The 12,663-nt window shown below is 43.1% G+C and overlaps 2 protein-coding genes across 2 annotated transcripts in view; both read left to right on the top strand.

Moving 5' to 3' along the window:
* The first annotated feature begins 397 nt into the window (after positions 1 to 397).
* On the top strand, positions 398 to 7,521 carry LOC117413049 (C-X-C motif chemokine 14-like). The gene is made up of 4 exons (XM_034021764.3): positions 398 to 751; positions 3,318 to 3,423; positions 4,927 to 5,040; positions 5,689 to 7,521. Exons 1-4 carry the CDS (start codon positions 688 to 690, stop codon positions 5,702 to 5,704), a joined length of 300 nt encoding a protein of 99 aa, XP_033877655.1. The 5' UTR covers positions 398 to 687; the 3' UTR covers positions 5,705 to 7,521.
* Positions 7,522 to 10,278: 2,757 nt separating this feature from the next.
* The window catches only part of LOC117431735 (protein FAM13B-like), a 36,971-nt gene continuing 34,586 nt past the window's right edge, over positions 10,279 to 12,663 (top strand). The window contains exon 1 of the mRNA XM_058997196.1: positions 10,279 to 10,449. The gene's annotated coding sequence lies outside the window, so the exon portion shown is untranslated. The remainder of the gene's footprint in view (positions 10,450 to 12,663) is intronic.

Here is a 12,663-nt window from a genome sequence, read left to right on the forward strand (position 1 = left end):
AATATGGACAAGTATACCATGCATGATAAATACATTCACCTCTGGGTTTTTGCAATATCACCGTGTTTAGGTATAGAACAGTTAAAAGTGCGAACCACAGAAATACCGTTGCCATGTATTAAAAATGGAAGGGTTAGGCTGCAAGCCACTCGCTTCTTTTAAACGATTGTTTGTTGAATTTGCTTCTTTTCCAGGAAAAAACAGTCACCAATTCCCCTTTCTAGAATAAGTCCAATCAAACATCGTGGGCCAGGTTTTCGTGTTCTCTCTCTCTCTCTCTCTCTCTCTCTCTCTCTCTCTCTCTCTCTCTCTCTCTCTCTCTCTCTCTCTCTCTCTCTCTCTCGGGTGAGTGATTCGTTGGTTTCCTTTGCATATTAATGAGGCGTGGTTGGGGACTCTTTTTTTAAAAGCGCAAGACCGCTCTGTAAAGGGAGCACGGCAAATCAGAGCGCACAGGTTTGCAGCGACAGACTCGACCCAGAGGAAACACAGCGCGGAGTTCAACGCCGCAGCTTCTAGCGCAGGAACTGAACAACGACTCGTATTATAGCGTGGCGTTTGAGAAAACAAAACAGTGAGGCTGACATATCAAGAAAACACACGTTTGAAAAGGAGCCAGAGGACTACACGACAGAACTATCAATATTAAACACACCAGGAGGGCTTTTCCTGTTCTGAAGTGACGCGATGCAGCGCTCCACCGTCCTGCTTATCCTGATGATAATCGCCCTGTACTCCATCAGTGTGGAAGGTAAGCTTGATGTTGGTTTGGGGAACAGTTTGTTATTCAAAACAAGTTTTGGATCAATCCAAAAAGGCGTTTTGAAGTTCTAATATATACACCTCATCAGCTTTCATAGAAACATACAACACATGCGTATATGTCTTTCTCTATTGTAATACATTTTAAACACATATGAAAAATAATATTTGCATCAAGTTATAGGGATAGCATTTAGCAAAAGCAAACGAAAAAGACACCACCGTTTACAAAGACTAATTATGGGTTAGAAGGCATTTAGAAGAATTATTGGTTACCTTTTTAAAGAAATCTAAATGCATATACATCTCTCAAATTTATGAAATAGTGAGTTTTCAGTTTATCAATTCCTTTTCTTTATTTTGAATATATTTTAAGTTAGCAGACGCTTTTATCAAGAGACGTGCAGAAACTAAACAAAATATAAAATAAACACATTTTAAAATGTTTAAGTAGGAAAAATAAAATAGAATAAGGATACGGAGAGAAATGTTTCTAGAATTCTAAACATCTCAAATACACACAACTAATAGAATAACCCAACACCCCAGAACGCTGTTCTACACGATTGCCGCTCACACCGGCGGGGGAGATGAATCCGCAGCAACTTTTAATGTGCGGCAGCAGAAACAGGTGAGCGAGGAGCTCGCGTGAAAACAGTCCTGGGTGCGCTGTGACGCGCACAGAACACTTGCAATGGTGTTATTGTTTGAATCTGAAGTAAAAAGATAATTATGGTCAATTACATGACAGAAATATCATGAAGCAGTTTAGCGCCTCAAGCCTGAGGGAGAGACGTGCAAAACGTGACGAGTAATGATTTAAAACCCCTTTATATGCTTCGTTGTTTCCAAGGCAAGCCTACAGAGTTTGGGCTTGCTAATGGGGTAGCTAGCAGGTGACCGCTTCGAGTATAGCTACTTAAACTGACTAATTCTAAATACAAGCAACCAAAATATACCTGTAGTCTTGGCTTTCGTAAGATACTGTACACAACTCTATAAACCGGCAGTTCAATACGTGTCTAAAGGTTGTTTTTCAATTCGGTAAAAAATATATATATAGTTATATAACTTTATAACAGTGGTTTTTCCAAAGTTACATTTTGAATAGCTTGCTGTTTTAAAAAGAAAGGTGATGTGCCCTTCAATCTCTTGTAGGTCCACCTATTTGTTACTGAAATATTTCAGCTTTTGTGATGCTCATTAGGTTTTTAAAAAAAAAAAAAACCCAGAAGGGCATTTACTGGAACGCAAATGCTTTATGAATAGGATATACTTCATGAGTACACGCACGCTGTTTATCTTTATTTGCTCAATGACCAATGCACCTGAAATACAAAACTGCAATTGTTCTGGACAGTCAGTAGATAGTTCTGGAGACGCGCGGTAGTGCGTGCGGAGCTGAGCGGTGACGCCATGGGCTTTGGTGAACGCTATCTCCGCTCGAAATTACATCGACGGCTTACTTCTCCGAGTCGTCAGTGGAATAGTTTTTGTCTGAAAGTGGGTGGAAAAAAACATGAATTACAATTGTGGAACGAATAAGAAAGCGGTCCAGACTACTCGCAAGCCGCTGAACTAAGCGTCGATTTTCTGGTTTGGTACGGGTGCGGTTTTTACACTCTTGAATAAAATGTGTGACTACTTCTCTGCGCAATGAATCGAAACGCAGGCTCCTACTTTGCTTTTGTTAAATTGTTAATCTGTTCTTGTAGTGTGTGTTTATTTGTGTATTTATTATTCATCTTTGCACTCTACCTCAATAAAACCTAACATTGAAACAGCAATTCCCTTTTTAAATTATCTGCAGCAATTCAGGAACCCATGTGTTTATTCATGGCAGTGAACGTGATAGTATATAGCAGTCAGAGCATGGAAATCTAAAGCTATAGCATCAATTAGTTATATAAATGCGGATACATATTTCTCAAAGCAAATTCCAAACACACCTCCAGCTGCACTGAACAATGTGCCTCTCTGTGTTAAAACTGCTGAGAGAGCTCAGAAACAGCAAGGACATTGCTAGAGATGGATCAGCACCTGCTACACAATCCAGGCCAGGTAGAAACAGCAGCTGTTTACTGCCTTCTCTCCAGGGAACAGGCATGAGCAGGGAACTGGGGAGAGCAGCTGCAAGCTGGGCAGTCACATTGCAGGCTTCCTCTTCATTATTAATAAAATGTGCTTTACAATGCTTTCAGAAATATTGAAGTAGTAAACGTGGTTTTGTTCTGGAAAGGGACGTGTGCTTATTCTTTGTTTCTTTTATCTAAAAGGTAAACTCATGCCTTCATACTTCAGATAACATCTCAAATATATAGATTAAACAGTGAGTTTTCAGTTCCTTTTCTTCATTTAATATAGATATATAAATTGATTGATTGAAGTCATGCATTTGAGCCAGGAGCATTTTTCATGTAAGCCTACTAGTACAGATCATTTGAAGATGTTTTCTCTCAAGCGAAAGCCAGGTAATGCCACATCTCTCTGCTGCTTAACTTCTGATCATTCACCTGCTGCAACTTAACTGTGCCTCTGTGTTGTTTCTGCTGCAGCCTACAAATGCAAATGCACAAGAAAGGGGCCCAAGATCCGGTACAAGGACGTGCAGAAGCTGGAGATCAAACCGAAGCACCCCTACTGCCATGAGAAGATGATCTTGTAAGCCTTGTTCTTTCTCCTCTTTGTAGCTGCAGAGTGACATTCTAGGCAGGATTAACCTGGCCTCTAGTCTATTTTACTGTTCCACTGACAGCCTAGCTGAGGGCCAATGCTGCATTCTCTATTGAGTTTGCTGGCTCTCCTGTCCCTGGTACCACGTTCACTGCACTGTATTGGGATTGTTCAGATCCTTGGTGCTGTATTGAATTAGCTGGCTCTCAGACCACGGACCTGGACTCAGGACCTGAGTGCTGTATTAAATCTGTGACGATTGGTTCACACTGTGGAGCCGCATTTAAGAAATTTTTTGCTGGGTGTATTTTTTCGTGTTCCTTTTCAGCTTCCTCTCTGAGCTGCAATCGGTCAATATCAAGTTCCTCGTCGATACTAAGCCACGCAGGCAACATTCAGATTCTCGTATCGTGGCAGTTTTGAGACAGGCTTGGCAGGGTTTCAGGGGGTGAAAAGATCTAAAGACTGAGGGCTAACATTCACCTACTGCATTAGCAAAATACACTGGAATGGTTGATTCAATGACGTCACTGACCAGGGTAATAAATAAACACAGTGTCTTTTGGATTGGATCTCTTTCACAATGGAAACAGGACCCCAGGAAGTGAAGTTTTTGACTTTCACAGCAGAAGGACTCCCCTCAAATGTGCAACCATATAATGTAGGGAAACATTAACCCTAACCCTCAAATGTGCGACCATATAATGTAGGGAAACATTAACCCTAACCCTCAAATGTGTGACCATATAATGTAGGGAAACATTAACCCTCCAATTAGTTGTCTTCGTTAGCTGGTAATCTTAATTCCCTGGCAGTTTTTATATAATTATCTTCAGCGAGCAGCAGCTAGAAGCAGGCTAGTCATTCTCATTCCAGTGTCATTTACAGAAAGTTGTCTCCTGATTGACAGGAGACAGGAGACACTAATGTTTGGACTAGCAGCAGATGGACTGCGCTGCTCAGACATGGAAGGCTGCCAGCTCGTTTGCAAGCGATCTGCCCGGCCATTCACATTAGGAGCTTGCTTCTAATCAACACAGTTTCTCACTCTGTGTTGGCTGCTTTGAGAGATTCGCATGGTGTAACCATTTCTTGTCGGAAGCCTTGTCACTGATTTTACTCCATGCCTAATGGAGCCCAGGTGGTTAATTTGAAATGGGCACAAGTTCTGATTGAGACGGATGTGAGCAGTTCACAGATGATTAACAAATAATTGAACACTAATCCTGAGCTTCCTAAGGTGAAGCAAGGTAGTCCCAAGAGTCTTGCTCATCTGCGTCAGTGGAACCAGTCAGATAGCCATAAGGCTGAGCCCTACATTTAATACAAATAAAACTAAGCCTGCTGCAGCCTATAAAGGCGTGCCGTGACTGTTCTGGAATCACCTGGGGTGGAACCCACTCGAAGGAGCAGAAAGGCGTGTGGTCCATTGGTGACCGCAGTGCAGCCATTGTCATAGTAATAAGGGGTTTGTTTTTCTTGCTTCTGCAGCGTCACTATGGAGAACGTGTCCCGCTTCAAGGGCCAGGAGTACTGTCTGCACCCCAGACTGCAGAGCACCAAGAACCTGGTGAAATGGTACACGATCTGGAAGGACAAGCACAGGTAAAGGCTTGGCATGGTGCCGAGTGTCATTGTGTAGACTCCTTGTCAGGATCACAGAGCTCAGTGTTCTAGAGCGTAATACAATTTACAAACCAGTGGCGACTAGGACCGCCCTGTTCCTGGTAGCTGATTGATCTCAGAACTTTGTCAAGTTGGGAATTGAAGGATCCACGTGATCCTGCCTGAACAACATGACTAGGTAGCCCTTTCTCTCTCTGTGTGACGAAGTCTCTCCCTTCCTCTGTCCCAAGTCTGTCTCCACTTCATTTCCAAATGTGTGTCCTGTGGTTGGGTAGAGGACACTGGACTGATCAGAGTCCTGACTGCAGCACTGACCGTATACAAGGTGACGAGGGAGTGTGTGTGCTTTTACAGGGCGTCTTGAGCACCAGATCATCGCTCTGGCTCAGGTGCACTAGGAGGTTAATGCAGTGCGGAGCAGACCGGCGTGCAGTAGATGATAATAATGAGCTGGTGGTGGAAGATTACTGCAGACCGGAGCAGGTTCCTGAGCTCATGCATACGCGATGACAGACAGCAGCCACTGAGCCGTACCTCTTCAGCCCTGCCTTTGTGCCAACTTGCAGCTACACAATGAAATGAAACCACCGCTGTAAACTTACCGCCATGTCTTCTTTTCTCTTGCAGGGTTTACGAATCCTAAATCGGTACAAGATGGACCAGCAAACCTCCACCCCCCCACCCCCCCCCCCCAATCGCCCCCTAAAACAAGACTGTTTTAAAAGCACAAACAAGAAAATCAGAAACTTCAGACTTTAATGCAAATATTACTTGTGGAATTGTAGACGATGGCAGAGCAATTGTATTTATTTTTGTAACTTTCGATTTCACCCCTGGAGGATGGCCAGAGTGAGAATGTAAGGGAGATGGTGGATGGCAGGTGCTTCCTAGCGGATTGCTCTAGTGGAGACTGCTCAGCTGTATCTGTGTTTGCTTTGCAGATGTGTCTCTGTGGGACAGATCGTACCACCCTCAGTCTTTGGCTTCAGGGCAATCGAACCCACCGTCATTCAATCGTTTACGATTCTGGGTTTAAGAGCGTTTTGGGTGTGTTCTATAAACATGCCCAGAGAAACATCTGACCAGTAGCATGTTCGCACTGCATGATTGAGATGACCCTGTTAAGGCAGGTCCACACCGGAGCCATCAGTTGCACAACCCAATTGCTCCCGAAATCGCGCAGCTCAGTTGCGAGCAATTGCTGTGTCCGCATCTAAGCAATTACTTGTGCAACAAGGTTCCCGCATCTACAAGTTTCATTGTTTTATGGTAACTGAGGTGAGAGGTGTTTTTTTTTTTTAATTATTCCATCTACAAGGTGAAGTAGTTTGGGTTTTTTAAGGTTTTGACAACTGAATTGACACGTTTTTGTTGTTTTTTTTTGTTCCGCGTCTGTACGTTTAGAATTGTATTTATTTTATTTATTTTTTGACAGCTGAGGTGACACTTTTTTTGGTCAGGTCGTATGTGTCCAGTATTTTTTTTTTTTTAACTGTCATTTTAAATGCCATATTCCCTAAAGAAAAAACAAAGCCCTGTAAAAGCCGGACGAAACAGTTTCATTTTACCACCGACGTTTTTAAAATGAGAGCTTCTTTATGACAGGATGTGCAAGCCGTGCAGTCAGCATTATAAGAACCAATCAGAGTCTGTGAATTGCCACGTGATCGCCTGTGTCTACAGACGCCGCTCCGGAGGTTGCTTGGAAAGTAGAGCCCGGCTCTACTTCAAGCAACTGGTTGTGCAACTGCTCGCAACTGGTTGCAGGGACGTCCACATATAAGCGACGTGGCTGATCGCTGAGGTGTGGACCCAGCTTTAGATTAGTCCTGCTCAGAGTAACACTGTGCTTCGTCCTGGGGATGGGGAGCAGCTGATTGCAGACAATCCCATTCCATCTGGGAGCATGTAAATAAATCCAAATGTAAAGTCTCTCTCAAGTGAGACCCCTGCCTGCTGCTTGTGACCCGCGAAACCTTTCAGAAGCATTGTCTGGGGGCCACCATACAGACACTATACAGTGTCATGCTTTACCCACGGAGGTGCGAAACTGGCTTCACTAGAGGGTATAACAGCAGCTTTGTTTTCATGGTGTTTAATTCCACTGCAAAGTAAACGCTCTTTCCTCGAACTTTACCTTGTTTGTTTTTAACCCTGTTTGATTTGCTTTGCATTGGACACTGTTTGTGTCTCAACCTGAATGTACAGCCAAATACTGTGCATTCCACTTTGTTATATATATGCATACATAAATTGCTTGTAAATAGAATGAATACTATATCGAAACATACATTTATTACCTCTTAATGTATTGCTAAATTATTGTTTTGCTATTTAAATTTGACAATGTTGTTTGTTTTTGTGCACAGTATATAACCTGGCACGTCTTTTTAAGGTGGTCAGGAGTGTATGTAATATAATCTAATGGAGCTCCCTGGCAATAAGAGAGTTTGAACCTTGCAGTCCTGGTGTGTGTTCTTTATTGCGTGACTCTGCAGGGCATTGTGAAACACAGGATTGGAGTCAATCTGAAAATCCAGTACAGCAGCCTCTTCTCCTGCTCTACTCAATCAAACGCATGCTCTGAAAATCCAGGACAGCAGCCTCATACTGCAGGGGTGTCCTGGATGAATGAGCTTTGCATGGTCACTCACACAGGTGTTACTGCAGTGGTGTCCTGGATGAGTGAGCTTTGCATGGTCACTCACACAGGTGTTACTGCAGTGGTGTCCTGGATGAATGAGCTTTGCATGGTCCCCACTTTGTAAAACACCTTTTTAAGAACTAAATATGCCTTTAACAAAAAATAAATAAAAGTGCCAACATTTTTAGTTTGTTGTCGACTTTCACCCTGTGTGGAGTTTTGTCTGACTGGAGTTAAAAATAGTAAATAAAAATATAGTGAGAGTCAATGAGAAGTCCCCACAAATATAGGAATGCAAACGTGTATTTATTATTATTATTATTATTATTTATTTCTTAGCAGACGCCCTTATCCAGGGCGACTTACAATTGTTACAAGATATCATATTATACATTATTTCACATTATACAGATATCACATTATTTTTACATACAATTCCCCATTTATACAGTTGGGTTTTTACTGGAGCAATCTAGGTAAAGTACCTTGCTCAAGGGTACAACAGCAGTGTCCCCCACTGGGGATTGAACCCATTATTATTATTTTCCTCAGTAAAGTCTGCCATCTCCTGCTCCTTGAGGGTACTGCGCTCTCTCAGGTTCATACAGCACATCTCCTGCTCCTTGAGGGTACTGCGCTCTCTCAGGTTCATACAGCACATCTCCTGCTCCTTGAGGGTACCGCGCTCTCTCGGGTTCATACAGCACATCTCCTGCTCCTTGAGGGTACCGCGCTCTCTCAGGTTCATACAGCACATCTCCTGCTCCTTGAGGGTACCGCGCTCTCTCAGGTTCATACAGCACATCTGCTCCTTGAGGGTACCGCGCTCTCTCAGGTTCATACAGCACATCTGCTCCTTGAGAGTACCGCGCTCTCTCAGGTTCATACAGCACATCTCCTGCTCCTTGAGGGTACTGCGCTCTCTCAGGTTCATACAGCACATCTCCTGCTCCTTGAGAGTACCGCGCTCTCTCAGGTTCATACAGCACATCTCCTGCTCCTTGAGAGTACCGCGCTCTCTCAGGGTCATACAGCACATCTCCTGCTCCTTGAGGGTACCGCACTCTATCGGGTTCATACAGCACATCTCCTGCTCCTTGAGGGTACCGCGCTCTCTCAGGTTCATACAGGTTCACTGTGGTCATCTGTTTCACAAAGTGCCCTGCTCTTAAATGGCTGCTCTGTCGTCTTTCATTTCATATGAATGATTGTGGGAATATACACATGCTGCTGTAGCGACCATGCTGGTGTGTTTGTAACGCATACACACACACACACACGCAGAGGTGTGCTGCAGAAATGCATTGAGTGCACTTTGCCACGTTGGAACTGGAGTTGCTTTCGACTGGCAAGCACGTGAAAGGTGTGGAAAGGATCTCAAAGAGAACGTTCCTAATACAGCTCATGTTATGCATTTATTAAAACGACTGCATCGAGAGAAACAGTGAGGTGCTGCTGGATGAGTGGAGGGATACTGCTGACTGTTTACAATGAATAACCCAGTCAATCCCCTGTAGTACCTTGGAATTATACAGCAAAAGTACAACATGAATATGGAAAGGTACCTTACAAACCACCTTATTGAACTGCTGCAAAACTACAGCACAGGGGTGGAAATAAGACTCCTGTTGCATAGCAGTTTCACCCGTTCCAGGTTTTACTACGACCAGTAAAACCTGGAATGGGTGAAACTGCTATGCAACAGGATTAGCGCTGTGTATAGCTAACAAGCTCAGGTGTGTCTGATTGAACACCTAGTGAAACCAGGAAGGGATCGAACTGCTGTACAATGGGAGTCTTATTCCACCCCTGCAGCACACCACAGACAGACTATGCTGTACGTGTCAAAGTGCCCACATTTTAAACCAATCCTGAAGTTTTGGCGAACGCTGAATAAATACGAAGTCGGGGTGTGGTCTGCAGTACTGCACAACGAACACCAGATGGCACCTGAGAGTTAGCAAATTGTTTCGCATTGGAAATGTCGTAGACAAAAAAGTAGAAAAAATAATTACATTTTTCTACTGCTGTACTTTTTTTTAAGACACTGTTTAATTGGTCAACGCGAGAGGGTGGAATAACTGGTCAAACAATAGCTATATTATATTTAGCTATGGGCAAGCTATGGACGTAGTGAACGTAGATTCTATCAAATATGCCTTTTTTTAGCACGTATGGTTCCAATACAAAGATCTGACTTCATTTGTACTTACCTATGTAACACCTAAGTTATTTTATATGTTTTTTTTTTTAATCCTACTACGTCACCAAGGGAGACGCTTTACCCTTTTATAACGAAAACAGTAATTTAGCAAGTCACTCTGGCTAAAACAATACTGTACAGATCCAACACAGAGGACAAGTCGACTTGCAACCCTGCAAACAAAACCCATTAGAAACGCCCCCAAGAGATCTACCACAGCCAACCACGGTGCACGTAACAAGCTACGACAGCCCACTGCCACAACGAGGCTGTTTACCGAAGCAGCCAATCAGAGCGCCGCTCTCATCCCGGCCAAGCCTCGCATTGAGCGCTCTTGTTGTCTGTCAGTTTCCGTTATTTCACTCAAGCGAACTCCAAACGGGACGAGAGAGACTGTAACCAGCAATAAACAAGCGTCTATCGGAACAGTCATAGAAGCGGATGTGAAGTCCGTTTCAGTCGTCGTTAAGAAACAAACACCGGGGAAGGAGAGTGTAGGCAGACCCGCCATCTCCCCGCCGCCCCGTCTGACGACGGGCAGGTAAGAGCTGACTGCGCATGCGCCGGAGGAGAGTCCTGTTCAACTGTGACGCACTGTGCAAGTGTCAAGCTGCTGAACAACAGCATGCATTGTAACGAAACGCCATATTATTATTATTATTATTATTATTATTATTATTATTATTATTATTGTTGTTATTATGCGTCATTGCAATATAGCTGTTTATTAGTTGCAAAATTAAAATCTCGTATTTTTTTTTGTTAGTGCCTTTACAGTTATGCTAGTTATTAATAATTCATGTACTGAGGTCATGTGGCCCATTGCATTACTAAAGCCGCGTCAACTCGCAAGCATACAAGCTGACACGGGTTCCGTCTCAGCTCTTCTTACAGTGTATGTAGTTTTATTGTACAAATATTTCGACTCGCGCCTTCTTTAATGTACTAAGATATATTGAAGAAGGCACCAGGCGTTTGTCTGGGTGGCGTAGTTCGCTATGCATGATTGTTTCAGTGATCCAAACAGAGTTCATTCATTGGGCTCGGTGTGAATGTGCATCACACCTCTTTGAGCAGTATGCATCTTGCAGTACAGTGTGCTGTACTAATGCAGGTCTGTTGCAACTATTTCAGACTGTGTGTGGAAATCCAGCTGAATGATGATGATTTAGGTGAAGCATGAGCTCAGCGTTCTAGCTATCTTTATACTTTATATATACACTACCGGTCAAAAGTTTTAGAACACCCCCATTTTTCCAGTTTTTATTGAAATTTAAGCAGTTCAAGTCCAGTGAATAACCTGAAATGGTACAGAGGTAAGCGGTAAACTGCCAGAGGTTAAAAAAAAAAGTTTAGGTTACCAAAAACTGAAAAATAATGTACATTTCAGAGTTATACAAAAAGGCCTTTTTCAGGGAACAAGTAATGGGTTAACAACTTACAGCTGTTCTGCAGCAATGGAAGTAAATTAAGCCTTGGAAGTTGATGCTAACAATTCCTACAGGTGTCCCAACTTTTGTTGATTACTTACAAACCCTCTGTCTATAAAAGCAGTGTTGGAACAGACTGTGTTACTACACCCTCTTAAGCATTATTTGGACAGTATTGTACTGCAGGAAGGCACTTGGAAACTGGAGGAAACTCTGACAGGAAGAGGTCTGGCAGACCCAAAGCCACAACAGAATCAGAAGACAAGTTTCTGAGAGTCAACAGCTTGCGTGATAGGCGGCTCACAGGACAACAGCTTCAAGCACAGCTTAACACTGGTCGAAGTAAGCAAGTCTCAGTTTCAACTGTGAAGAGAAGACTTCGAGCTGCAGGTTTGACAGGTCAAGTGGCAGTAAGAAAGCCATCGCTAAGATGGCAAAATAAGAAAAAGAGGCTTGCCTGGGCCATGAAGCACCGCCAGTGGACTACTGAAGACTGGAAGAAGGTCTTATGGACCGATGAATCAAAATTTGAAATCTTCGGTTCATCACGCAGGGTTTTTGTACGCCATCGAGTAGGCGAAAGGATGGTTCCTCGGTGTGTGACACCAACTGTCAAACATGGAGGAGGAAGCGTGATGGTCTGGGGCTCTTTTGCTGGATCCAGAGTCGGCACCCTGAACCAAAACTGCTACCACAGCATTTTGCAGCACCATGCAATACCCTCTGGTATACGCCTAGTTGGTCAGGGGTTCATCCTACAGCAAGATAATGACCCAAAACATACCTCCAGGCTATGTCAGAACTACCTTAGAAGAAAAGAACAAGACGGTAGGCTTCAAATCATGGAATGGCCAGCACAGTCTCCAGACTTAAACCCCATCGAGCTGGTTTGGGATGAACTGGACAGAAGGGTGAAAGCAAAGCAACCTACAAGTGCAACACATTTGTGGGAACTTCTGCAACAGTGTTGGGAAGAACTTTCCGAACAATATTTGATTTCCATTGTAGAAAGAATGCCACGAGTGTGTTCGGCTGTTATATCTGCAAAAGGTGGCTGCTTTGATGAGTCAAAAATTTAGATTAAATTTTGTTAAACAAAACGATTCCATGATTTCTTTTTTATCTCCAATTGTTTATTTGTTCTATGCTTTAATTTCAGAGTACATTGAGACATTAAAATTGCGTAAATTTCAATAAAAACTGGAAAAATGGGGGTGTTCTAAAACTTTTGACCGGTAATGTGTATATATATATATATATACACACACACACACACACACACACACACACACACACACACACACACACACACACTTCTACATCAT

The sequence above is a fragment of the Acipenser ruthenus genome, chromosome 23 (genome assembly GCF_902713425.1).
Source record: "Acipenser ruthenus chromosome 23, fAciRut3.2 maternal haplotype, whole genome shotgun sequence".
In the NCBI taxonomy this organism is placed as follows: domain Eukaryota; kingdom Metazoa; phylum Chordata; class Actinopteri; order Acipenseriformes; family Acipenseridae; genus Acipenser; species Acipenser ruthenus.

What these genes read in the sequence shown, in the direction of transcription:
- LOC117413049 (XM_034021764.3), top strand. Translation starts at nt 688, where the DNA reads ATGCAGCGCTCCACCGTCCTGCTTATCCTGATGATAATCGCCCTGTAC. An exon ending in GTACTCCATCAGTGTGGAAG is followed by an intron (nt 752 to 3,317) that starts GTAAGCTTGATG and finishes TTTCTGCTGCAG; the next exon opens with CCTACAAATGCAAATGCACA. An exon ending in TGCCATGAGAAGATGATCTT is followed by an intron (nt 3,424 to 4,926) that starts GTAAGCCTTGTT and finishes TTGCTTCTGCAG; the next exon opens with CGTCACTATGGAGAACGTGT.